General features: G+C 40.4%; 2 protein-coding genes across 2 annotated transcripts; one reads left to right on the top strand and one right to left on the bottom strand.

Annotated features, from left to right (window-relative positions):
- The first annotated feature begins 830 nt into the window (after positions 1 to 830).
- LOC133110998 (B-cadherin-like) lies at positions 831 to 11,042 on the top strand. Its single transcript, XM_061221127.1, has 16 exons — positions 831 to 1,026; positions 1,300 to 1,417; positions 4,038 to 4,315; positions 5,815 to 5,949; positions 6,043 to 6,198; positions 6,286 to 6,430; positions 6,561 to 6,733; positions 6,834 to 6,962; positions 7,043 to 7,228; positions 7,319 to 7,563; positions 8,014 to 8,156; positions 8,386 to 8,610; positions 8,892 to 9,107; positions 9,238 to 9,371; positions 9,821 to 9,967; positions 10,193 to 11,042. Exons 1-16 carry the CDS (start codon positions 979 to 981, stop codon positions 10,391 to 10,393), a joined length of 2,679 nt encoding a protein of 892 aa, XP_061077111.1. The 5' UTR covers positions 831 to 978; the 3' UTR covers positions 10,394 to 11,042.
- Positions 11,043 to 13,793: 2,751 nt separating this feature from the next.
- LOC133111584 (E3 ubiquitin-protein ligase RNF166-like) lies at positions 13,794 to 25,655 on the bottom strand. Its single transcript, XM_061222050.1, has 6 exons — positions 25,261 to 25,655; positions 18,692 to 18,848; positions 18,062 to 18,174; positions 16,551 to 16,665; positions 16,237 to 16,344; positions 13,794 to 16,066 (listed from the first exon to the last, which is right to left on the bottom strand). Exons 1-6 carry the CDS (start codon positions 25,440 to 25,442, stop codon positions 16,001 to 16,003), a joined length of 741 nt encoding a protein of 246 aa, XP_061078034.1. The 5' UTR covers positions 25,443 to 25,655; the 3' UTR covers positions 13,794 to 16,000.
- Between the last annotated feature and the right edge of the window lie 1,745 nt (positions 25,656 to 27,400).

Raw genomic sequence — 27,400 nt, 5'->3', positions numbered from 1 at the left:
GCTTGTGAAAGAGACGGAAATCCTGCTACACCTTCTACAGGTGGTTTTTTTTTTGAGTTTGAAAAAAAATTCTGAGAAAGGTGAGTAAACACCATCCCACTTACTGGCCTTTCTTACAGTAACATAATTGTATATGTAGAGGTACCTCCACATTTCACGACATAGCTTAATGCACTTTGATAAGCCCTATACACCACTATACACCAACATCATGTGCAAGACAATATTTCATTGAACAGTTTCAGTAATGAAAACACCGTTGTTTTGTGTGCACTTCTTTCTTTTGATGACCAACATATGGAAACTTTTTTTCCTCTGAGGTTTTATTCGCTTGAATTGCCCTTGTTACAAGTAAATATTTACAGTGTTCTTAAAACCCAAATAAAGGTGAACCATACCACCAAGTCGACATATTTTAACACGTGTTTGTGTAGATGGAGATTAATTGTCTAGTAATGTACTGCAATCTAGGGTGAGTGTGATGGTTTCAGCCATTTCGATTTTCAAGTCGTACGACTTTAGTCTCATTTTCATTTCTAATCAGCGACACATTGGGACGGAAACAATCCACTTCATCAATCAGCAATGAATTGTACACTCGAAACCCTTTTGAACGACATTCTTACTTTAAGAGAAGCATAAAAGACAAACATATTACCTGGCCAAATTATACATGATTATACAAACTGATGAGTATAGAAAATAACACCACTTTCCTGTTTGATAGGTGCGGGTGAAAGGATCCATTTCCCCTTGGCGCCTAACCTGCTAGACGTTAACCTGCTTGTGGGCGAGGTTACCTTCCTGATTTAGTCACGCCCTCCTAGGAACTACCCGCTGCAGATCATTAATTGAGTGGTGGTACAACTACTATGTACGCCAGAAACGCTTCTTCTCGCGTGCATTATATTTGTAACGAAGAGTAGCATACTAAAGGATTTGCCTATTCCAGCGATTTGAGTATCTACCATTTAATCTATGGGAGGATTAAGAACTTTGGAGTTTGGCTTACTAATCATTGTCCAGGTAAAGTTACGGTTTTTTGCGTGTTGGTTTGCGCAGTACAGCCTATGCTTATTCCTTGGTTATCCAAACAAGGTGTTCGTATATATTAAAATAAATGCTGTGCTTTAGCTATAATTCAGCTTTATAAATGGTTGTCTTTAGTCAAATCAGTGTTCGTTGTACGAAATCGGATAACCGATTAAACTAGACATTGCCATGGTATCGCATTAGGCTATGTTATTTTATGCGTTTTCTTCACATTAATTCTGCTAAATTGTTTGCAATTCATGGAAGATCTTCTTCGTTGGATATTGTGAAGAGGGAGGACCATGTCAACCTGGACTAAGTTCAGAACTTTTCATGTTCAAACTAAACCGGAATCACGGTCACATGAACAAGATACTTGGGAAAGGTAAGAAAGTAACCACATAAAACGTCTTGTCAGTCAGTCGAAATGCATTTTAAAATAATTCACTGACGCGCACCCATGTATTGTGACTGAGCACCGCAACTGACTTGTTGAAATAAGTGGGGAGAAACAAGTTCGGGGATCTTTACCAATTCTCCAGTTTTTCTTCTTTTACAAACCACATTTACTGGCTTTTTTTCAACCATGTAGAAATGCCTGTTGATCTGTTGTAATGTGGTTCATTTAGTTGTCTGGGAAGAATTTGTAGTCTCTTCCTTTTTGTCTTTGTACCAGCATGTTCCGTTTAGAGCCCGAATAAACGATTGTGAGATGTCATAAAACCGAGTAGAGTTTAGGCAGCAGAGATCTCTGCCCTGAATCGAAAGTAATTGTTTTGAGTAATCCTGTTTTGAGTGCATTAGCAAAGGTGTGTATGATGTATATGTTATGTATATATTGCATTGGGTATTGACATCCGACCAGCACGTACATGGATTCAAGCATACTTGTACCCACCGTTTTTATTTGCAAGAGCAGGATGTCATTCCTGGGAAAAGTAGTCACAGGCAGTGAGACTCAGTGATCTGAACATGTATGTATGAAGTAATTGTCCAAGCCATTCAGACTGCTGATTTTTATCAGTGAGATGTGATGAAAGTTTCTGTGTCACGGCATATAAGGGCACGATTAACCAATCCTGCCAATAAAGCCAAAGATGCACAAAAAAAAGCATGATGTAATTCCTGGGAAAAGTTGTCACAGGCAGTGTGAGTCAGTGATCTGAACATGTATGTATGAAGTAATTGTCCAAGCCATTCAGACTGCTGATTTTTATCAGTGAGATGTGATGAAAGTTTCTGTGTCACGGCATATAAGGGCAAGATTAACCTATCCTGCCACTAAAGCCAGTGACGCACAAAAAAAAAAAAACACTTCTCGATTGCGAAAGCGACATGCTGTTTTATTTTACATCTGGAGATTCGCACCATTTCATTATCGGTTATCATTGCATGCATAGAACACCTAACTGATGCACTGTAACTGATATTCATGCAGTCTGGAGGTGAAGTGGGTTTTCTCAGGTCTAGTAAATGTGAAGCAGGTCCACATGAACAAGAAAATATGCATAAATCAGTTTCACCTGAATTGAATCTGTTGTTTTTATTGTTTGTAATGGGAAGGAAAACTATTTCAATTGACAAAATACCGTACTACTGAAATTCATGCTGTATTCTGATACAGCTCTGTTTACTTTGCATTTAAAAAATGTGCCATTTATTCAGAATTTTCCAATACCTTATGAAGTTTACATCTAAATACTTTCTAACAGGACCTGTGCTACTTTAAAAAGGTGCTATCCATAGTGGAGATAAAGGGTGGGCCTTGCTATCATTGGGGGGTGGGCCTACCCCTTATCAGTATGAATAGATTCTTTTGTCTACTGTCCAGCTAAGGAACAGAGTGTGTCAAGTTGAGGTCATGTAGACTTATTTCTTTGATCCACAAGTCTCTGTGCTTGTTTACTTCTACAGAATGCAAGTTGCTCATGGATGAATTATCTGGCAATTAATTTAATTTAAGCAATAACATTGAGCTAACATAACATTTGTTTTGTATATCCCTAAAAATAAGTTATTCAAACTGAATTATTGCTTCAGTTTGGTTTGTGGTATTTACTATGAAATACTGCACTCTATTGAATTGCAAATCAGGGACTTTTTTGGTAAGTTACAGTGCACACAAATCATTATTGAGTGGTTCAGGGTGTTTGCCATTTAAAGGAATGCTCTCAGTTTGTGGTAATCTAATACTTATCTGGCTTCAAGGTAACCTGTCCCTAACGGCAAGCCAAACATTTTGACAAACACATACCCAAGGCTTTTTGCATTGTCTTTTGTTAATACTAAAAGTCCTAAGTGTTATCCCATTTCCAATTAGTTCTGGTGCTGCACGCTTTTTATGGGCAGAAAGGAGTGTTCATAACACAGACCAACATTTGTGCATTTTGAGTCTCCAAATGACACTGATTTGAGTGTGGCATTTGAACTCTCTCTTAAACAATATGTTGGGAGACAGTTTGCCTTTACAAACGACAAGTTAATGACGGTTTATTTTTCCCCCACAAGCATTCTTGTGTATATATTCTCAAGTTGTCTTGTTTCAAGCGTTTCAGGACCAGTGTGGTGCAATGGATAGGGAAGTTGTAACTGTAGTGATTGTAGGATTGATTTCCATGGGATAGTACTGTTGTACCCTCGAGTAAGGTACTTAACTTCAGTACATCAGCAAAGATATTGTATAATTGGATAGTATATGAAAAAGTAATTGTGTATGTTGCTGTAGATAAGAATATCTGCTGAAAATGTCTGTATAAATTTAAACCATTTAAGCGCAATGTGTGATGAGCTCTTTTATAGAATTGAATCTGTGCAACCATCTTTAGCTTTTTGCAGCATATTGGATGCTTTTGTAATGTTACTTGTATTCTAGCCTAATGGTTCTCTAATTCTTGTTTGTGATTTACTTTTAGCAGTTTAATCAACTTCGCTCTTCACTTAGTTGAATGTAATGGCATGGAGCATCACAGTCCTTAATTTTAGCCTGTGCCTTTTTTCTTTTGTAGTGATTTTTTCTGACTGCAATGGCCACAAGAGATCCCGCATTAAGGTAGATGACACCCACTTTAATGTGGACCGAGATGGAACTCTCAAGCTGATGAAAGCTGTGCTGTCACCCGAGCGGCAGGATAAGTTCTTAATTCATGCCTTTGACTCCACTGGTAAAGAATTCACAGCCTGGGTCAAGGTGAAATATGAACCCACAAGCCACCAGTTCTTCGGCCATCATCATCATCCCAATTACCGTCATTCCCATGTCATCGAGGGTGTCCTTCCTAAAGAGGTAAGATCATCTCCATCATTCAGTATTGGTACGACAGTGGCCCCTTCTGCTATAAATTACTTGGTTATCATCATTTCATACAAGCACCAACTTTTAGCGATTTTAATGAGTATAATGTTACTTTTTTGCTGTGCCAGAGGAATGGCACAACTGGTACACCTGTGCATAAAGCTGACAAAAAGACATAAGACAAAAATAAGCAGACCCATTTCATGTCAGTTTACCTAGATTCATTTCTCGTGTTTAAGGTACAATTGGTAAGATTTTTGTGTTAAAACATTGTTGCAAGCCCATTGTAAATCCCTTCCTATCATTGAAAAATGTTCACTGACATGTTGACTCACCCTCTGCCTGTGTTTATTGTCCTTAAATTCGGGTTTCAAAATATACAGTTGGCGGAATGACGCTCCATTACAAAATATTTTGTAGCTGTACAATAATTCAATGTCAGCACATTCAACGATAAGGGGGAGGGATAAGCAGTGTTGTGGTTTGAGGGTGTTTGTTGTTGCAATTTCTCTCTTGACCGTTGGAAGTCCAAAATTACCTATTGTACCTTTTAAATAATATTTTTGGGTAAAATGATGCTGGGATGGGGAGTAAAATGATTGTGGTATGATGCCAAAGTAATCAAGCCCTAACCTGAGGCATTGTTCAAATGTGGGCTATATCATGGATTGAATGAACACCACTTACTAGTTGTTTAGTGAAGAAGTAGTTGACTTTGCGCTCCTTATTTTTTTTCTGCGGCCTGTAGTGTGGGATGTATTCATTTGCAGGTGCTATTGAGAGCGCTCTGACTAACACAATCAGATCAGTTATTTTGAGAAGAAAAAAAATCCTTCTCCATATTTGTCTTGTAATGAGGCAATCCAGTCAGGAAAACACTTTCACTAGATACAATTCATAAGGATTTATCTACAGAAAGAACACACCTACCAAAAAAGTTTAAACCGTATAAAAAAAATAAAAAAAACAGGTTGTGCAACCGTGTGTATGCCGGGACCAAGGACAACCATCTCCTCCCATCCAGCTGCATACTCCCCTCTTGATTTCTGATGTAGGCCTGTGGGAGTCGAGGCAAGGCACCAGCCTGTGATATGTTGGCATCAGACTTGCACGGTTACTCAGCCTGCCCTTATCGAATGGAAAATTTGCAGGCAATGCTGAATACGAATGAACAGATTTTATTGCCCGTAAATCTGGATAAATACGTTAACCCTTCAGCTCCTTTTTGAGCTGCTGTAGCCTCTACATTTCATCTCTGCATATTTAGAATATTTAGAAAGCGTGCTGTTATGACTTCGTATTGAATTTTTGTTTTTAGGTTGGTGTAATTGTCAATTTTGCTTTCCAGTTAAGGTTGAAACGGTCGAATGAAAGTCCAAATTCCCATCAAACTAAAAGCATTTTCGGATTCATTCCGTGTATACAGCACTTGTATTTAATGTAATTCGCAACAGGACATCATCCAACATTTATGTCCATTCTGTTCGCAGGTCTCCTCTCCAGCTGTTCAAGTAGTATTTCCACAGTCTTCAGAAGGGCTGCGGAGAAGAAAGAGGGACTGGGTCATTCCCCCCATTAACTTTCCTGAGAACGACCGCGGCCCCTTCCCCAAAGAGATGGTGCAGGTATGAGTTGGATTAGATTTGTATAGATCTACAGCGGAAATTCAGTTGTCAGCTTTTCGTTCAGTAATAGTCAGAAATGTGTTCCACTTCCAGATCCGATCCAATAAGGACAAGACGGTGAGAATGGAATATAAAATCGCTGGTCCTGGAGCTGATGAGGCTCCGAATGGGCTCTTCACCATTGACAGAACCTCCGGTTGGCTGTACGTGACCCAGCCATTGGACAGAGAGAAACGAGATCAATATACTGTAAGCTTCCTTTGAGTGGCATGTCATTGAAACCTGGGACAGCCAGACTGAAAGTTTAAATAAATGTATGCTCAATTTCTTTTCTAGCTCTTGGCACACGCTGTGGCAGTCGGGCAGGGTATAACTGAGGTTCCCATGGAAATTATTATAAAAGTAATCGATCAGAACGACAATAAGCCTGAGTTTACCAAGGACACCTTTGTGGGCAGTGTTGCTGAAGCATCAGCTCTAGGTACTGTGGTGCCAGTTCAAGTATTCCTATTTTTCTATAGCTATATGGAAGATTGATCTAAATTGCCTCGAATGTGATAATGTTATTGTGTCCATGTTGTTAACATTTGTTGCAATTCTACATTTTCTAGGGCTTGAATTTATGACAGTTACAGCAAATGATGCAGATGAATCTGGGTCACTCAATGCTGATATCAAGTACCAAATCCTGAGCCAGGACCCGGAGCTTCCGAATGCAAACATGTTTTCTATCAACCCTGTGAGTGGAGGGATTAGACTGAGCTCCCCTGGACTTGACAGAGAGGTATTGCCTTACCTTAGAAGCCAACATTTTAGAAAATGAGATGTTCCTGTATTACTATTGTAAGTAATCTGGTCGTACTTTATTGTTATTTTCCTAATAGAAATATCAGAAATATACATTGGTCATTGAAGCTGCTGACATGGCTGGGGAAGGTCTCTCAAATACCTGCAAAGCAGTCATCGCCATAACAGACAGCAATGACAATGCTCCTCAGTTTGGCAGTACATTGGTAAATTATTTACTATTTTACCTTTCATCTGACTGTGCTAATATTAAATGATGTTCTAAACATATTGTTTCTTCTGTCAGTACACAGCCTCTGTCCCTGAAAATAAAATGGGTTTTGTAGTGGTAACAATGCCAGTGACTGATGCAGATGAGCCTCACACGCCTGCATGGTCAACCAAATACAAAATTATTCAAGGCAACAGTGGTGGGCTTTTTAATGTCACTACCGGGCCAAACCAGCAGGAGGGAATCATTACTACACTGAAGGTATTGTTCCGATTTGATCCATATTTATTTAAATGTATCTGTGTTGAAACCAACTTGTCTTACTCAAGCTTATTTCTGATCCCTAATAAGGGCCTTGATTTTGAGAACAGTATGAAGTACACCTTGCTGGTCACCGTGGAGAACGATGTCAAATTTGCCACTCGTTTGTTGACCTCCACCGCAACAGTCATTGTAAATGTGGAGGATGAGAATGAGGCCCCCATCTTCATGCCAAAAGAGAAATTGATCGTCAGGCCAGAGGACATGGCAGTTGGCAGTGACCTGGTTCGATATGTGGCGACTGATCCAGATACTGCAAGGAAACAGAATGTGGGGTAATGAGTTGCTCTAGCAGTGGTGCGAGTTGAACAGTAGTTATAATGTGTAACATGTGGCTGCACCTTGCCAAAGTATGCTAATCATGGGATTAGCATAATATAGGCAGTCAGTAGCATAGTGGTTAAGGTACATGACTGGGGCACGCAAGGTCGGTGGTTCGATGCCGGTGTAGCCGCAATAAGATCCGCACAGCCATTGAGCCCTTGAGCAAGGCCCTTAACCCTGCATTGCTCCAGGGGAGGATTGTCTCCTGCTTAGTCTAATCAACTGTATGTCGCTCTGGATAAGAGCATCTGCCAAAATGCCATTAATGTAATTGATCTTAATCAATCGCTCTGCTAATGCTATGTTAGCCAGTCGCAGCCTGGAAGCAAATGAAAATTGTTTCAGGCCTTGTAGTGAGACTTGGGGATGGATAAATAAGGAATTTTCCTTATGTTCTCCAGGTATAAAATTGGCTCTGATGGAGATGGTTGGCTTAATGTTGATGAGAAGACGGGACAAATCACTGTCAAGAGTCCCATGGACAGAGAATCTCCCAATGTGACAGCTGGAAAATATGAAGCCCTCATCTATGCCATTGATGATGGTACTTTTTCCCTTGGATCTTTTTGTCAATACTGTTGTAATACTATATTTAAATCTTGCAAATTTCTAAAGGTCTGCTCTTTACTTTGGGATGTATATTGAATGTGGTCTAGTGTGAATGAAGCCAAGTAATCAATGCAATTTGCTCTGAGGAGGCTGATTTCTGTTTTCTTCTGGAATAACTTTAGGAGGTACCTTAAACATTAAGACTTCATATTTTTGATTGACAGATGATGTTCCTGCTACTGGCACTGGGACCCTGCTGATTGAGCTACAAGATGTAAATGACAATGCTCCCACTATTGATCAAGGAAAAATAAGTGTTTGCAACCAAGATTCTCAACCAGTTCTGCTGTCCCTCACTGACAAAGATGGGCCTGGTTTCACGTCCCCGTTTAGAGTAGAGCTTCTGGGAACATCCAGGAAAAACTGGACAGCTAAAATGAATGATACAAGTAAGACTACCAGCTCAAGAGACATTTGTAGACTGACTGCAAAGGCTGCATTTTGTCTCGCAGTAGAGGTTAATTATGTATAGTTGTGCCTCTTTAGTATGTTTTTGTAAATTTGTTTTTGCAATAATTATAATTTGAGTTTGTTTTGGTCATTATTTTAACTTTGCAGATGTTTTGGTCCCATTTTAAATTGATATGCTTTGGTTCCATGACCGCATTGAAATAATCCATCTGTATTGTCCCATTTTAAAAGCCCATCTGATTAAATTTTTCTGTCTTAGAAACTGGAATTTTTCTGACACTGAAGACCAATTTGGAAGCAGGTCTCTACAGTGTTATACTCAAGGCCTTTGACAGTCATGGGCTTTACCAGGAGAATACGGTTAACGCCACCGTCTGTAACTGCAAAGGAGCCGACGTCAACTGTAGTCTCAAAATCGCGGGGTTTGGGATGCCGGTTATCTTTGGAATTTTAGGAGCCATCCTGTTCCTACTTTGTAAGTGTAATGACCGTTTAAGTTGGAAATGGTTTTCCTATGTTTTCTATTCATATGGGTTTATGTATTGCCAAAGGCAATGGGTGTGAATGCATGATTGCAGGAGTTCACAAATGTGCGTTCCCCACAGTGCTGCTGCTGCTGCTGCTTCTCTTCCTGAGAATGAAGAGCAGGAGCCGGAAGGAGGACCCTCTGCTCCAGGAGGACGACGTTCGGGACAACATCTACTGCTATGATGAGGAAGGTGGAGGAGAGGAAGATCAGGTGGGACATGAAGAAAATGAATCCTTAGGAGACTGCAGTGCATCTCCAATGATTGTCATGTGACAATCTTTTTAGTGAATCTGATTTGAAGGGCCTCAGCACCACACTTGAATTGCTCTATGATGATGGGCCCTAGGTCTGCTCAAACACTATCCATCCTATGAAGTAGCTTAAATTAATTAATCTTTTCTTTCTCATCCTTCCCCCAATACAATCTTGGAACACGGGCATCCATTTTGTAGAAACCAGTTAAACAAGTTATTTTCTCTGGGGAATCTTTGGTGTGAAAATACACCATTATTAGTTTTATTGTTTTTTTCTGAATATACACTTTAAGATGCGTCATGAAGAATTGATAAAAATGCAGAAAAAGTTCATTTTGATTTCAGCTTGTCTAAGTTGCAATTTGCATAGACGCACGTCACATTTCCAAAACCCCACCTTCCCAGGATTACGACATGAGCCAGCTGCACCAGGGCATGGACCGCCTGAAGCCTGAGATTTTCCGTAACGACGTGGCTCCAACATATTTTATTGCGCCACAGTACAGGGCCCGACCAGCCAACCCAGATGAAATTGGTAACTTCATTGAGGACGTGAGTGCAGATTTTATTCCTTTCTATTAAACCAATGGAATGTTCAGGTGAAGCTCCTATCCTGGCATGCAAATGGATTTAAGGATCAGCTACTTGATTTTGGAATTGTGAATTTAAAAGGTTTTAAAGATATTAATGGTGTAACCTATGTCAGCACCAGCCTCCATTGTTGTCCACTTGCGTAGCAGTACTGTAGTACTCAATCTCCTTTCCTACTTGTACCAGAACCTGATGGCAGCAGACAGTGACCCCACTGCACCCCCTTATGACTCCCTGCTGGTGTTTGATTATGAAGGAGGAGGCTCTGATGCTAGCTCCCTGAGCTCCCTTAACTCCTCCAGCTCAGGGGGTGACCAGGACTATGACTATCTCAGCGAATGGGGGCCACGCTTCAAGAAACTGGCTGACATGTACGGAGCAGACTGAAAGCATTGTCATCAACATGGCTCATCACCAAATGTACCCTCTGCTCTTGGTCTTTATATCCACTTAGCGCCACCTGGGTCTTTCTTTGGGGAGGGAGGGTGGGTTTTTGCAGAACATTGTCACACTGCGGTATGGTTTGGGTGTATAGGGCCATTTTGGGATTCTGTTCAGAGCTCGGTCTTCAGACGTGGAGGAGGGGAAAGTTTACATTTTGAACTCTGTTGATCATTGAGAGGAATGTGAAGCACTGCACACTTGTTTCTGAACTTCTTTTTTTACTTCCATTTTTTTACAATTTGTACTCGTCTCAAATGGTGACACTTGTAAATATGATTTTGAATTGAAGTCACTTGCTAAAATATTCTCAGGATTTTTGTTTACTGAGATGGAAACTGATGTTTGATATCATTAAATGCAAGGAGATTTGTTTTACATTTTTAAAATAAGAAAGTTGGCATGTTCCTGGTCGTTCAGCTTCAGAATTATTCCACAAATGCACTTTCAAGGAGAAAGCATTTACCAAAGGGTTTTTTTTTTTTTTTTTTTTGCTGATGCTGAATTGTATAAAAGTATTGTAACCCAAATGCTATTTGTACAAAGGTTTGATGGAAATCCGCATTATTAAAACTAAACATGGCACATGCCTCCACATTCATGTTTGTGGTCATTTTATTGTGAAATGCCACTTTCTAGTGTCAATGGAACCACCTTCAAGAATTTTACAAGGAATAGAAAAGTGTATGGCTGTGTGAGGAGAGCTTTAAGTAGAGATGGCTTCAACCATGGTAGATGATGCAAAAACCATTGTGGGCAGCTGAGAAAATATTATTTTGCTGAGCGTTGCAAGGAGGGTTTCCTGAAGCTGCCAGGAGGCTCATCCTGTGAAGACACTGGAGCATCGCACCGGAAGTGGGTGAGTTTTCTCTGGGCGGGATGACCTTGTCTCTGTGTTATGTCCTATGTGAGAGTCCATCTCTAGTGTGAAAAGAAACCATGGCAAAGGGTGCATGCTTGTCTGTGCTTTCCTCACTAGACCTAGAGGGTGCCATGATTCATGCAGTTTAAGCATGAGCACACAGTCCATATTTGGGAGAAATCCTGCTTGCAGCTGTACAGATGAGGAATGTACTGGGAAAATGAAGTGACTCCATTTAAAAAAAAAAAAAAAAAAAAAAAAAAACCAACATTAGTACCACCTACAAAATTGCTAATTGCTTTCAGTAACTCAAAAGAATGAACCCCCCCCCCCCCCCCCCCCAAGAAAACCCCTTAATTTCAAATGAAGCTCCAGGGTCAGCAGTATTGAGATTCAGATGAGACTCGCTTACAATCTTTAATTATCTACAATCCTTATAATCTGAGTCCTGCATGGGGCATGGTGCTATGGCCCTATGAAGAGACCACAGAGCAGGATTACTCTGTTGGCTGGATAGGTTGACCGAGTAAAACCCAGAACAGCCTTTTTTCTTTTTTTTTTCTTTTTTACTTTAGTCCATGTTCCAATTTTGAAAGGGCTCCGGGTTTTACTCGCTGAACTTCTCCAGCTAACCCCCAAGGCTTAGTGTTCTAGTTGGTGTGAGGGAGGCAAATGCTCCCAAATGACTGGTATACAAAACAGAGCCTGCCTGAAGATCTATATCTGACCCAGAGCAACAGGCCTACACAAGCTGAGTGAAATTAGTGATTTAACTCAGCTAGGTTTTGGAATATTTTCAAAGTGCTACCAGTAGAGAGGTGGTTCAGTCTTCTTTGAATCAATATTTACCTTATTACCAGTCCTTCCACACCAGCCCAGGACCACATCAGTCCTTTTGCCTCTGGGATCAGATTTTAACATTCAAAACTGCAAAGAAATGACTGGAGAATTAATCTCCCTTGCATTCAAATATGTTCTTCAGTTATCCAAAAAATGGCTCCACAATCCCTTTCACACACTTCTGTAAAATCCCAAGGTTGACTAAAAATATTGCTCCATTCTTATTATGGAGACACATAAAAGCCTCCACTGGGTGATTATGTTTATAAACTGCTATTTTTTTGGCTCCCACTCTGGGAACGTGACCCTGATGTCCATGGGAAGAATGTAAACTTTACTTTTCCTTTGTCTTGATATCTTTTCCAAGGAAAAATATCCCTAGTTCATCCCAGTCACTTCTTATGTAGGCGTGTATTCAATCCAGATGTCACAGGACTTGTGCTAAACCATCACAAACACAGTTGTGTATTTTACTTCTAGAAACATTTTTATGTCTTATTTGCTGAAAAATACTTCTACATGCAAAGTTCATGACAGTTGAATTGTGCAGTCACTTGGAAACCCAGGATTCCATCTAAGCCAATATCAAGCCAAGCAATATTTAGCAAGATATTTACGAAAATGCAAAAAAAAAAATTGAAATTCTCCTGCTGTAAATAATTTCTTCTGAAACGATTATTTTTTACAATGTGCCTCATGTTAAGATCAGCTTCAACAATCAGTACTGTTATTAATATGTATTTGCTTAGCAGGTGCACTTGCATACCTTACATGTACAAGTGTTTCAGTTATACAGATGGGCATTTTCTAATGGAATTCAGGTTTTCGGCAGGGTGTTGGTCATGTACTGTATACGCTTGACTGGAATACTTTGCTCCGATTGGTACAGAATGCAGTCCAGTCTCAACTGTAGACCACTCTCTCACTCAGACTACACCAACGCCAACCCTAGAAATCACTGCAGAGTTATTTAAGGTTTTGACAGGAAGTAAGGCAACAATGTAAACCGTGAGGTGTGCTTTTTTGCCTTCATCTTTTTGTATTCTTTAGGTCATAAAATATAAAATGCATGTTCCCCAAGTCAGCAGAGAATTTCCATATGCTCAGTAGATGGAAGCACTTATTGCAATTTGGTATTATTGCAACTGCCTACATTGAACTAAAATTGGGGTTAGGATAAATGCACATTAACAGCAGACTGGAAACCAGGCTAGGAAAGCTGAGCAGATGATATGAGCGCACCCCATCTTGCTCAAGGGCACAAGAACCACTACAGAATAGTGCATTAACTGAACAGACTGGAGTGTATCCAGGGAAATTCTGTAATGGGTACAAGTCCAAATTAAAAGCATCTTGAGATACTTTGAAGCAGTAGTTCCCAACCCTGTTCCTGGAGATCTGCCACCCAGTTTTCACTCTAACCCTAGCCAAGCATACTTTGTTCAACAGCTAGGGCTCTTTCCAATCACTTATTTTTCACCTCCTTTTTCCTTTCCTTGCTCCTAACTCGAGGGTGACGAGAAAAGGAAGTGCAGGCAGGGGAATGGAGAACATGAATTGGGCTAATGGAATGTCCTTCAAATGTCAATTTTGAAACCATGTCAGCTGTAGGTTACAGGAGCTAAAAAAAAAAGCACCAAAAAGTTCTGTCCAAATGAAAACAGCTATTTATTGTAGATATTGTTCATTCATTATTATTATTGTCAACACCAACTAATATCGCTGGTGACAAGTTCAGAGATGTATTCTCATATCCTGTTAGTAAATGGGGTGTATGATGAACTACTATTTACCTTATTTACCTAAAGCCAGTAGTCTGAAATCAGTGCCATGGAGGGCCATGTGTAAATAACATTGGTTGCTTATATTCTGTGCTTTAATGCAGTTAAATACATATGGCTGAATGAGCAATTGGAATCAATTACTTGGTTGGAATGAACCTGCATACACGGCCCTCCATGACAATGAGAATTGAGACCACCGCCTTAAGCATTTGGTATGTTTAGCAGTTCAATGTTTCACAGTGCTCATCTGAAACAGTCCAAATATTGCTATTTTTAAAATGACAACATAAATCCAAAACCATCTCATGGTTGTCTTGACATGCAGTAGCACAGAAGGTCAGTCTGTGCAGGATATGGAAACCCCTCGGCAAGTTGAGGATATCACTTTGAGAGACGCATCATAACACATCTTATTGGAGGCAGTGAGCGGGGGTTTATTGTTAATTGCTGTGCCACATTTGGGGATGTCTGTATTGTTCAGAAACATCAATATTGTTCTGACATGAATACAGATCTTATTTCCTGTTCCCTTGATTCAACCAGTCACACAGGTGTCCAACCGTCACTTCAAGCGACCCCACCCTGCTTAGTAATTACTGGTGTGCCTGGCGCCACAAAACAAAGATCACAGGGCAGTATAAAGATCTAAAAGCAAATCGCTAATAATAAGACAGCTAATAACTAATCAGATTATATGCCTCCTTGGCACATATGAGTATATCCTGGTAATATAATGACACAATAAACCAGAAAAGATTTAAACCTCATGGCATACAGCATTACAATTATCCTGTTCCACGGTTTAGACTCAAAACTACTTCATGTTTTTAAGGTAAGAAAGGAAATGAATCCAACTCATATGAATTTGTGTAAATCTAAACTGCATATAGAGAAATTAATCCCAAATTAATCTCTATAAATACAGAAACAAATGCACATCAGGGCTTCCTTACAATAGTTTAAATAAAGTAAACAAAAAATGCAAGCTGAAAAAAAAAAGGAATCAATCCAAATTTAACTGTTGAAAACCCATGATCTCAATTAGAAGTTCAGATTTTTATTAAACCAAGGTGCCCTCTAGTGTTGCCACTGTGTCATTAAACAGAAAACCCGAGGAGCGCTCCATTCCAAATCATCCACATTTACTTTGATTTATCGGAGCTGCATGTACGATAAAAATAAATTATATAAAACCACCAACACATTCTTCATTATTAAATGCATGTTTACTTCTGTGTTATTAGTGAACCATTTGAAACATTTTCAAAAATATATTTTTTTCTCATCTGATGCTTCATAAAAAATACTATTGTAGCAAGTTAAACAGGTAACAGCAGTATTAACCATTAATGCGTCACTATTGGCCTGCATGTCATCTATAAAATCAAAACGACACTATACTTCATGTAGAAAAATGTGATAAGTGCAATTATTCAGAAGAACTAGTAAAATGGGGGCCATGAACATTTATGTTGGGATGTTGGCCATCTGTCCATTGTGGTAATGTGATTGACAAGTTACCTCCCTTTCTGTGCTTGATTAACATTTCTCCTGCAAGAAGCTCCTCCCACAGCACCTGTCCATACCACACTGCCTCCCTCACTCCATTTAAAAAGGAAAGATTCACAGATAATTATTTGTCGGGAAGTGAACTCAATTCATGTTAGCCCATGTAAAACCTAAAACACAAAGTAAATTAACCCCAAATGCATTTGCGCATTACATTGTTGCATTTAGGATACCACCTCATGGCTGTGATTGGTCCTGATAAAACAGGAAGGGGTGGGGGGGTGGGGGGGTGGGGAGCTCAATGACTGGGTCAGCAGAGTCCAGGAGAGCTGGAACCTCAGCTGTCTTCAAGAGGGCCATGGTGGACAGGCAGGTGTGAAGAACGGGGTTCTCTGAGAAGGCTGGAGAGCTACAGGAAGAGGAGAGTACGTTATTGAGAATTCCAGGATGCAGAGAATGGAGTGAGGGCTCCTTAGGTTCCTGTAAGACTGGTTGTTGGAAAGAGACAGTTGGAGAAGAGAGCATTAATGAGTGCCAGAGAGCAGGAGGAGGAGATCCTTAGTTCTCAGCCAATGAGAGGGCCAATGCTGCCTGCAGTGCTGCCTCCTCATCGATGCTGTAGTCCTGGAAACACACAGAGGCAAGAGGTCAGCTGACTGGACCTGGGTGAGGTCACTGCTCCTGCAGGTAAGCTGAAGTACAACTTATGGTTATGTACAAATAAACAAAATTTATGATACAAAAAAACCCCCAAGCATCATGCATTTCTTGAAATGCAGTGCAGCCTTGCTCACCACAAACGTGTCGTAGGAAAACTTGTGCCGGTGCAGGAGGTGCTGCATGAAGTTGGAGCTCTTATAGCTGGGGTCACCCCAAGGCATGGCCGAACATATGGGGCACACCTGCCCAAGGGGGGAGACACACTGATCACATCAAGGCCTTGTGCTATCAACCATGTTCATCAGATTCTCCCACACAGGCCAGTTTACTGTACCAATCATACATTATACCCCTTCTTATGTCTGGATTCAAACATCTCATTAAATGCCACATCATCAGCCTCCAACTACGACTTGATTTCCCCTCGCCCCGGCCTGCAAGGACTCACCACTTTATTGGCGTCATTTCGGTGGTTCTCCATAGAGTGTTTGACCAACTCCTGCTGGTCAAGATTCCTGGCTCCACAGTATGGACACACAAACGTGGAGCGATTTGGGATATTGCTATAGTTACGAAAAAGAGAGGATTTCAGTGGGGAGCTCTCAGAGGAAAAATCTATATAAAAAAAGCTATCAAAAGCTGGAAAGGAGGGAGACAATCAAAACAAACTTACTGAGCTGTGGACAAATATATACTTTGTAAAAAGAGCGGATGGTACTTCAGACTGCCCACAGGTTTTTAATACTATTAAACACACTAAGATATGGTAGCATACATAAAACTAGACCAGTGTTCCTATAGGTCAACCCTAATTTGGCAAACCTGTTTCAACTAATAAGGAGATCTCCAACTGTTGAACAAGGGGCTTATTCCAATCCCTTATTTTTCTCCACTTTTTCCATTTCTTTTCTCCTTTTCTTACCCCTAGCTCCACCCATTTAGAGTGGGTAGAAAAAGATACACAGAACACAGAAAGTTACATACGTGGCAGATGGCGAGAGGTGGATCCACAGGTCGATCATTTACACATTAGGCTTTCCAAAAAAATACTTGCGCTGATGTTTTCTTGCTCAAAGGAAAGATTGGGAGTTCCTAACTTCTACTTCTATCTCCTAGAAGGAACATTTAAGGGGTTGGTATGTCCTTAAAGATGATGGAGCTTGATCGATTTTCAGGTCAGCAGCAAGGAAAGGAAAAAAGTGGAGAAAAATAAGCAATTGGAATGAGCCCAAGGAGTGCTTTGTTAAGGTTGGAGTGAAAACACACAGGACAGTAGATCTCCCGGAACAGGGTTGAGAATCACACTAGGTTACAAACCTATATAATATATGGAGCTCTTCATTACAATAAATATGTAATTACTGGTCCATTTTAGTTGAAAATCTAGAAAAATTATTGCGCATGCGTATGTGAATGAAGGATCTGTGTTCACAGTCTGTGAGTGCATTTCTGGAGAGCAGGAAAACTGACAGATTGTCAGTCACTAACAAGCTTGTTAGGACAGATGGGAAGAAATAGTCTGGGTTATAGATGCGCCATCAACAAGTAAACCCTCCATGTGTCTCCACCAGCCAAGCCAGTGTGGAGCTTTGGCTGTTCAGAAATGCTGCCAATACACCACAACACAGGCTGGCAGTGCTGCCCAGAGGGTCATGCTGGACCTGGCCATAAAATGGCAGGCAGGCATTTATATAGCGCCTTTATCCAAAGCACTGTACAATTGATGCTTCTCCATTCACCCATTCACACACACACTCACACACTCATACACACCATAACACTGCCCCATCTTCAGCTATCATTTCATGGTTTCATCTAATGCTCAGCTTGATGTTTATACTACTGTAAATTACAAAGAAAGAGAGAGAGAAAAGGCCAGGACACCTAACTTGCCAATCTCTCCCAGTTACTAAACAGAAAAGTACTCTTCACAACAATAGACAATATCAAACAGCTTACCTAGGAATTGGCTGTGAAGTGGGTACAACTGGTACAAATTTGGGGCAGTTGGCCATCTGTTCTTGAACCTTTGTGCAAGATGTAATGTGTGACCTCATTTTGACCAGGGTGACCTACAGCCAGCCAACCATCAAAAGAAGGATAATCAAATGAATTAGAAGGCAGCTTTCATCGTCACTTAATATATACAGTACACATTTGGGAAATGGTGTGGCTGTGGGATATTAATATGAATAGTAGGGGTGTATTCTCTGGCAGATTACCAATATTTAACTCGCCATTACCTATCCTAGTGCCACACAGTTTTTCATTATAGTGTAACAGGTGAGAAATTGCGAGTCCGAGGTGGGATTTGAACCCCGGCCTCTCACTTGTCCAAATATTTGTTGAACGAACGCGTTACCAGTCAGCTAAAGACGAACTCGCCTCTAGCCAAGGGCAACAACGTTCTTTTGAATTTGAGGGTTACGTCATCGGGGAGTGTTGTCGCGATAACCTGCTACCAGCCTTGGCTTTCACTGCACTTCACCATGCTTACTAGCGAACTAGCTGAGCTAACCATGCTACAATAGCACAAATGCAAACTGCAACCAAATTTCAAAGTGAAACATAGGCCAGGTCCTGTAGCACCTTTTTACTACAGCCCCTACAGGGCGCCTTGTTGGAGGACAGCTGCTTCTCCACATTGGAGGACTTGTCCACCTTCTTCGGGTCGAAAGGCATGCGGCAGAGGGGGCAGAGGGGAGAGGTCACCTGCAGGCATGGCTGCAGACACTCCCCACAGAACCTGGAGGAACAAATGGGGGAGCAGAATCAGTGCTGTACACTCAAAATATCAGTGCGCTCATTATTATGTATGTTTATGTTTATAATACTATGTTTAGTATCCCACAGTTTTCAGCTGCATTCCATTTGCTGAGAAAACACATACTGGCTATGCAGTAACAGATTTCAAGGTCAGGTATTAGTCAAGACACAAGAATAGCATCTTTTTTTCCCACTGGTCTCGGTGATTTATTTGGGTTTTGCCAGGGGTGAAAGACTGGGAGTTGGTGAACCTGGCCAGCATGCATGGCATTACCTGGCCATGGAACGGCTCCTTTCCCAGCACACTGAACAGTCACCTGTCACCCCTGATGGCATCACTCTGTGCAGAGACCTCAGGCATGCACCACAGGAAGACTAAGGAAACCACCTCAGCTAGTGAGTCCCACACCGGGCAAGTACCAGTGCCGCTCAAAGTTTGTGGGTTTATTATCAGCTGCCAGGGATGCTGCCATTGTACCCGTGAGCAATGTACCTGACCTGAATCGCTTCACTGCATATCCAGCTGCACAAATGGACTGTATGCATAAAATGCAACGTATGCTCTGGAAAAGAGCATCTTCTAAATGTCAGAACATAATGTAGCTAAACACGGCACAGGGGAGGAGACAGATAGGCGTTGTACGGAACCTCAAATTAAAGAGGCCTACAATTCCGTTTTTAGCTATCTAATACATTCATTCCAGATAGAGATATCTATTTAAATTATGACTCATCATAACTCAAATTCACGATCTCCACATTAGTTGCGGGACAGAAACCAGAGAACCATTCCGCATTCCCATTCTGAGTCTGTACTCAGGCTCATGGCTTAATTAGGCTGTGACACAAGCTGGGCAAGACAGGGCACTGAGGGAGCAGGGCTGCTCTGTGGGCCTTTCAAATGTCTCATGTATAAAACATAAATGTGTTTATTTGCTCGATACATAAAACTATCCAGAAATGATGCTTCATCAGAACCACCTTTCAACCTTTCAACTCCTTTTAATTATTGGATTGGACTTTGCTGCCTACCCAAACCTTGTATAGGTATCTTTACATTAATTCTTAGCAATGGCAGGATACAAACACACAGTTCTCACACAATCTCTAGACTGTAATTCCATAAATGTCATATGCAAAAAAAAACAGGCTGTACCTACTGCAGCGCTTGCTCCTTTAAATGGACATTTTCGCAGCTTGACCAAGCCAGCATGGCTTCCAAGTAAAAGTGGAATTTAAATCCAATGGGAAGCCTTTTTGACAAGTGGGTTTGACATTTAAAGTTTTACAAAAATATATCTGCAGACACCCTACATTATCAATCAAACCACACACTCCCAAGTGCACATATTTATGGCCTGCTTGAAATGTCAAAATCTTGCCATTCAAACTGTTAATTAATTCATTATTGTCTTTTCATCATTTCTGTGAAACACCCACCAGGCGTCTAAAGACGCTTCAATCACCGCTTATCTATCCACCACTGATCTATGTGGATGCCTTCGCTGCATGAATACAACCAAATGAGCTGGCTTTACTTCTGAACATATATTATGTCCACGTTGGAAAGGAGCTGAGGTGAATTTGAGATGTAACCAGTTCAAAACTGATGAGATTTACTGTCTCATAGAGTGGTCTAGTTCAGGAGTGGCTGAAGATAATTGTTCAGTTTTCTGGAGTGAGGTAGTTTGGTTGCACATTGATCTACACTTGACAGTATCATACAGTAATCCAGTTCTGGTCTACAGAGAGAGATTTCCAATACTAGCCACTAATCCAGTTCTGACATGCACTGAAAGTATCAGTACTTTTTACTAATCCAGGCCATTAATATATTTGAACATCACTTTCTGAGAATGAGAGCAATCTCCTTCACTCTGCCTAATGGCCATGCACGTGTTCAGGCATGGGCAGACACACGCACAAGTAAGCCCAGTTCTTACGTAGCCGATACTTAGCACCTTACTTCAGAGAAAGGTACATCCTCAGCAAAAATATGACATAATTGAGCCAATTTTCACACAATAACAAAATAACATCAAAAAGGTATGCGACTGGTGCCGATAACCAGATCACCAAAGAACAAATGTCCCAAGGATGGTACTCTAAGGTTTCACAAAATAGTTGTGGCTGATGACCAAACTTCAGCTGATCAGGAAGAAGCTGGAGACCCAGTTCCTAACCAATACAGCAGTGGTCTCCAACCCTGGTCCTGGAGAGCTACTGGGTCTGCTGGTTTTTTCGTTCTTACCCTGCAATTAACTATAATCAACTGCTCTAATTTAATTAATTAACTCACCTCACCTGGTTACCTGGGTCTCAACAGGTGCTGATTTTAAGGTGAAAACAAAAACCAGCAGACCCAGTAGCTCTCCAGGACCAGGGTTGGAGACCCCAGGTTTAGAACTATTAGAAGTGCAATCCTAAAACAAATAACCAGAAATTGGTTAACAACTAAGATACCAAGAATGAATGGAAACTGTACAAAAAATATATGTAGCAGAAAAAATGTATCTAAGAATAAAAAAACAGGTACAACTATTAAAGGAAAAATGGACTACAAGGGTAGACTATATGGAAAAAATATAAATATAAATGCTTGATGTATAAGGAAAATAATGGGTTGAGCTGAGCTTTTTATGTATTATATGTATTGTATGTATTGTATGTATTGTATGTATGTATGTATTTATTTATTTATTTATTTATTTGTGTCTGTGTGTTGTGTGTTCAGTTGGTTGTATTTAATTATTTGTAAGTCTGTACCTGTAAAGTAAAAAAAATTAAATTAAAGAAAATGGGTTACTGCTTTCCCTGCCCACTGAAAAGCAACTGAGATTAACCAACTTCCTATTCATGGGGAGAGATCTTTCAAACACAGAAGAAATGTTAATCATCATGATTAATTTACAGAACTGTGGGGCTAACAACGGCAGCTGTTCCTTGCAAGAAAAGGCCAGAGGAGCAGTCACCTCCATTTGCATATTTTTGTTCTTTATCTCTGACTACAACGGTGATTAGATGCATGTCCTTCCTGATTCTTCCCCATCTGTCTGGTCAATTTGTTTTCCCTGTTATAATTATTTTACTCTCTCACTTAGAAAGACAGGCTGTGAGACTGGAACTTCACATCACTGTCTTTAGTGAAATTCACTGGGGGCCAGTTTCCTACCACAGCACTATTTGTTCTTCAGAAGAAAAATATATATAAATCAGAAATGGATGCCATCACAGGATCAGAGTAAAGCCTGTCGGCTAGGTGGGAGACAATAAGCAATCAAGATAATTTAAGATGTCTGTTATAAATAGAATCATACACAAACCACACAGAGATTATACAACCTAATTGGAGGAAATGCATTTAGACTAGTACGGATAACTCTAAGAACACTGATCCTCTGCTAAGGACAGTCTTTGTGACAAAGATTGTTCTTCTTCCAGATTTGTGTTCATCCTTGCCCACAGCAGTATGTCACAGGTGGGTTACATAAGGCAGGGCTACTGAACAATGGAGAAGACATCCCCATATTTCTCTGGATACAGTGCATGTTAAAGCTTAATTTGGCCACTGGAACAAATTGTGCAAATTCGAATGACAATATCTCTTTTGTACATCGCTACACTAACTCACATTATTACACTTCATCCTTAGGCACTCTGAAACCACTCTTAACAAGATGTTTGAACAGAATGAGCAAACCATGTATCTATGTGATTATAACATGCTTTCCTGTCTCAGTATCTTAAATGTCCGCGAAAAAAAAGGCTTGTACAGACAATTTTATTTCTACATTTACTCAAATTAAGGTTCTGGTAGGACTGGACTGTTCAAACATGCATGAGAGTGTATGCCTATCACAGTTTGCATAAAATTTTAACATTACACAAATACTGACTGGTTTCTGAGAAGGACATGCTTCAGACAATAAATACCAACTGTACTCTCTGGCAGTGATCCAGAAAGTAACAGCCATAGAGTTGGTACTGAAACATGCCTCTGTCTCTGAAGCCAGGAAGCGAAGAGAAGCTTTTTTTTATTTCATTCGTGTTCTCTCTCTTTCATTCTTGCATTCCTTCTCTTTCATTCTTGTGCTCTCTCCCTCTCTCACCCTCTCACTCTCACTCTCTCAGATATTTATACATCATACTGCAGTTTTAAACAGAGAAAATGAGCTAAATATGTCAGTGTACAGTGGCTTCACTTCCTGGAAACAGTTTCCTGCTCAAGCACAGGAAAACATCCTTTCAGCTGAGATATAGAAAATACTGAAATGAAACTCTTGAGCAACATCGTAATGTCTTGCCATTCTTAAAACATTCTTTGAAAAATAAATCTTAAAGCATTAAATTGACTCAAATAAATAAATATTAATAATGTACTGTAACCACACAAATGCACACATTCATTTATGGTTGACATATGCTTGACACTACCTCAGTGTAGTGTGTTATCAGATACTATTGTTGCGTTGTACTGAAGTCACTATGACAGACTGGGCAGTTTTAAATCCTGGCTGAGCATTGTCACTCTGGTGTATGACAAGGGGACCATGTTTTACATACAGAAGGAAAGTAAGGGGGGCACACAGGATCCAGGGAAATGGAGCGTGAAGGAAGGCCAAATGGGATGAAATTTATACAGACACCCCTGACCAGGAGCTGAACCCAGAACCAGGCTGAACGAGTGAGGATCATGTTACATCAGTGTGCACTGGCATAGACCTATTGGATGCCAGGGGGAGCAGACAGAGAATGCTTTGAGATTAGGATTAGGATTATTCACAGTTGGAATGGGAAAAAAATGCACAAACATACAGCCACATCAATGGATGTGTTCCACTTCATGAACCCACAATTAACTAGTCCTTTAATATTTGAAATTCCCTGTAATTCACATGGGGGGCCAAATACTGTCAACACAACACACCCACCGTTTCTTGTGGAACTCCAGTGATGACATATCCGTGCATTTAATTCACATTCAAAACACAAAACAAAAAACAACACATTAAGAGCTCACTAGTCTCCACATTATCAAGCAAAATAGCCAGGGAGAAGGGATGTCTAAACTCTGAGATATATTTTATTTTGTGGCACCTATAACAGGACTCTATGGAGGTGTGATCACCAGTGTAGGGACCTTGCACCACTCAGATTTAGTATAGAGGAAGTGTTCTGATAGAGGTTTATAGGTTTAGCAATAACATGTCATAATCCTATATGCATGTTTAAAAATTATACATAATGTTTCCCCTTCAAGAAATAAATGTGACTGAGGAAAGGAGTAGAATTGGCATATGTCAACAGTTAAAAGAAAGTAGCCATGACATTAATACATCGTTTTAATAGTGTTACTATTAGGTAATAATTGTATTAAATTTTCTACAGGCAGTTAACATTTAATTGAAGACTGAAGTATCTGTATACATTTTGACTTAAAGTGAGACATAGTCAGGATAATGCAGTGCTGTGCAATCTTTGAACAACATCAGGCTGCCACAGACACCGCCTGCCCAGCAGGGGCTAGATTCATTTGCATTTCATGTTTTGAGTTTTTAATGCTCGCAGTTTTACATTGCTCATCAAGGTTCAGTAGAATCCTGAGCTTTAACTGAGTCTACAGTTTCACTGATCACTGAAGTTATTTCTATAATTATATACTACATGCATACAAACATGCACTGGGTTATTGGTTAATAGCAGGCCTTAGAGAATTTAAAAAATAGATTTTAATCCTCATTCCAACAGTAGGCCTACAGTAATTATTTCTGCACGTTCCGTTTCTATAACGGGTTTTGCCTACTAGATTATGCTGTTCACATTCAACTGTCAAAAATAAATTAGACTTAAATCCTGTTAGCCATGTCTATTTTCGCTTACACACGCGCCCTGTGGCATTAAAAATAAAAACAACAAAAATATTGTAATTGCCTACTAATAAAAACATAAATAAACCGTGGGGGATAGCTACGCCGCATTATTTACTGTGTCAATGGTTGAGCGTTCATGATTATGTACAGTAACTATGTTCAAGTTCATTGCGCGGCAGAGACATGTACATTATATGGCCGCAAAAATATAACAAATTAGGTGAACTAGAGCCCAGTGTCCAGGGACTTTGTTTATTCCTTGCACGATCAATAGCGCTAGCTCACTTATAGGCTACCAGTTACCTCCTTACAGTTAGGTAGCTAGTTTCAGCGACCAACCTCATTGCACACACAAAGGCAGCCCTCGCATGAAAATAGTTTTGCATGGTATTACTACAGTGTTTGTAATTTCTATTCACATATTTATTATGACAACTAATTAAGTAACGAAATGGACATAGCACAACAAAAGTATGTTTCCCCCCTCATCCATGACGCATTCAACCAGAACAGACTACTCACGTGTGAGTGCAGCTTGCGATGCTGACAGGTTTGTGGTAGACCTCCAAGCAAATGGGGCAAGAGAACTGGCTCTCGATGCTCTCACCGGGGACGGCCGCGGTTGCCTCGCTCTGCAGTTGATGCTGATGGTGATGCTGCCTGAGCTGGGTAGCAGATACAAAACTGCGGAACATCGCCATCATGAACGCAGATCTGAGTCCGAACTTCACCCTCGATAAGCAATGTAACTGTCAGTTTACCACCTATCTGAATGAGCTCGCTGCTAACTAATGCACATTAGTACAGAATGCGCGAACAGTGTAAAACGGGGTTAACACTGGGTAGGGCATCAATCCCGCGATAAAAATGGTTGCATTAGAGAAGACACGCCGGACACGAAGTAAACATTAGCCAAAACAAAAACCCTTTAAATCCGTTTCGCCTCAATGTATCGCTGGGTATTGAAGTTCGACGGGGTGTTTTGCTCACAGAATGTGCTGACATTTAAACTATATCCCCCAAGATCCATCGCAACATTGCCATAATTTACCTTGTGCCGTCGCTAGTTGGCGCTAGATTCGTAAATTAAACTTTTAATATATTTTGCTTGGATAATTGAATGCTATACTGAATGATAATTTAGCGATAACCAAACCAACACTATTTTACTGGTTGTGGCTAACGGTGTGTTGTGGGCTGTAGGCTGCGGTATCTACCTGTAATAAGACCCATGTGTTCTTTAGCGAAGTAATTTCACTTTTTGGATATTTTAGCTGGAGAAGAGGTAGGCTTAATTACTCAGAGGATTCCAGTAGTGTGTGTTCAAAAGTCATCCCTGACTATTGTTAGCTACTAATATGCAGGACACATCGGAAAACATTTTTATTCTTTTTCCCATTTTTAACGGGACACAGTAGTTAGTTACTGCCTGCCTCTGGAGCATCAGATCAGAACTGACAGTGTCAGTGTCAGTATTGCATCCTGGCTTGTGCAGAGCTATGGTCAGGGGAGTTTGGCACTGGCAGAAACAAGTTAATTGCTGTTCACTGCATGCTACTCATTCTGTTGCATGGCATGTAGGAAATCTATTCAATGGGTCATGAAAAGGTGCCTATGCACAGAAAGTTTATCTTCTGAAGTCATTCTGGTCAGTGTTTGTTTGGTGAAGTCAGCCTTCGAAGCCATAAATGATGCATGTCTATCTCTCCAGAGACTTGCAAATACATAGTTTTACATCTTAAACTTTCTGTAACCATTGTTATGGTTGGATTTGTACCAGAACAACTGTGTTAATGTGCCAAGCTGTAAATGTTCCAACAGGGATCTGAATCCATGAAACGGGTCTAGCATCCAGTGCCCCAACCACTAGAGGTTGTCAATCTGACCCAGAAAGGGCTGGTGTGGGTGCAGGCTTTCATTCCAACCAAGCAGTTGAACCACTGAACGACTTGAGTCTTTGCTAAGGACTTTGATTAGTAGAATCAGGTGTGTAACTGCTTTTTTGGAACAAAAGCCTGCACCCACACTGGCCCTTACTGGATAAGATTGAGGACCCCTGCATTAGACCACATTATTGTCCCTTTCGCCATGTATCCCTTACAAACCCAGCATTGCAGGTAGTCTGAATGATAATTTGTGTGATTTGTGTGGGAGCACTGAGTGTTTGCACAAACTGCCTGGTGTTTCAGTTGAATTGAAACCTTTGCCGTATTTGACATTACGAAACTATTGTTCATAACTACTTTGTCTAAATGTGTTATCAACAAAATCCAATTAGAACACAAGAATATTCAATGATGAGAGCAGGTCATTCAGCCCACATAATTTACCTCCTGTATTATAGTAATGTGCAGGCTCATATCCCTGCATATTGCATCTGTCAGGTTTCCCAGGACATAAAAAAAGGGTACTATATTTAGGCACCCATACTCAGCATGTTCATGAAGAGGACGAAGATATTTGGAGACCGTGATGATTGAAGTAGATTTTTCAGAGTTTTTCAGATGAGCATAATATTCCGTATTCAGAAATAATTTCCCTTGTAGTGATAGAGGACAGGTTGAATAAGTAGTTTTCTTCCAGAGCAGTCTGACTTGATTTGAGCATAGTTATAATTACCTGACATGAACATTCAGACACAGCAATGTGCTACAAAAATAAT

This window comes from Conger conger, chromosome 15 (assembly GCF_963514075.1).
Source record: "Conger conger chromosome 15, fConCon1.1, whole genome shotgun sequence".
NCBI classification, from domain to species: Eukaryota; Metazoa; Chordata; class Actinopteri; order Anguilliformes; family Congridae; genus Conger; species Conger conger.
This window is presented reverse-complemented; position numbering and strand designations above follow the sequence as displayed.

Coding starts and splice junctions, on each gene's coding strand:
- LOC133110998 (XM_061221127.1), top strand. CDS start 979: ATGGGAGGATTAAGAACTTTGGAGTTTGGCTTACTAATCATTGTCCAG. Junction 5,950..6,042: donor TCCCCAAAGAGATGGTGCAG/GTATGAGTTGGA, acceptor TTCCACTTCCAG/ATCCGATCCAATAAGGACAA. Junction 6,963..7,042: donor CTCAGTTTGGCAGTACATTG/GTAAATTATTTA, acceptor TTCTTCTGTCAG/TACACAGCCTCTGTCCCTGA.
- LOC133111584 (XM_061222050.1), bottom strand. CDS start 25,442: ATGATGGCGATGTTCCGCAGTTTTGTATCTGCTACCCAGCTCAGGCAG. Junction 18,175..18,691: donor GTAGGGGCTGTAGTAAAAAG/GTGCTACAGGAC, acceptor GGCTGGCTGTAG/GTCACCCTGGTCAAAATGAG. Junction 16,067..16,236: donor TTTCCTACGACACGTTTGTG/GTGAGCAAGGCT, acceptor GTGTGTTTCCAG/GACTACAGCATCGATGAGGA.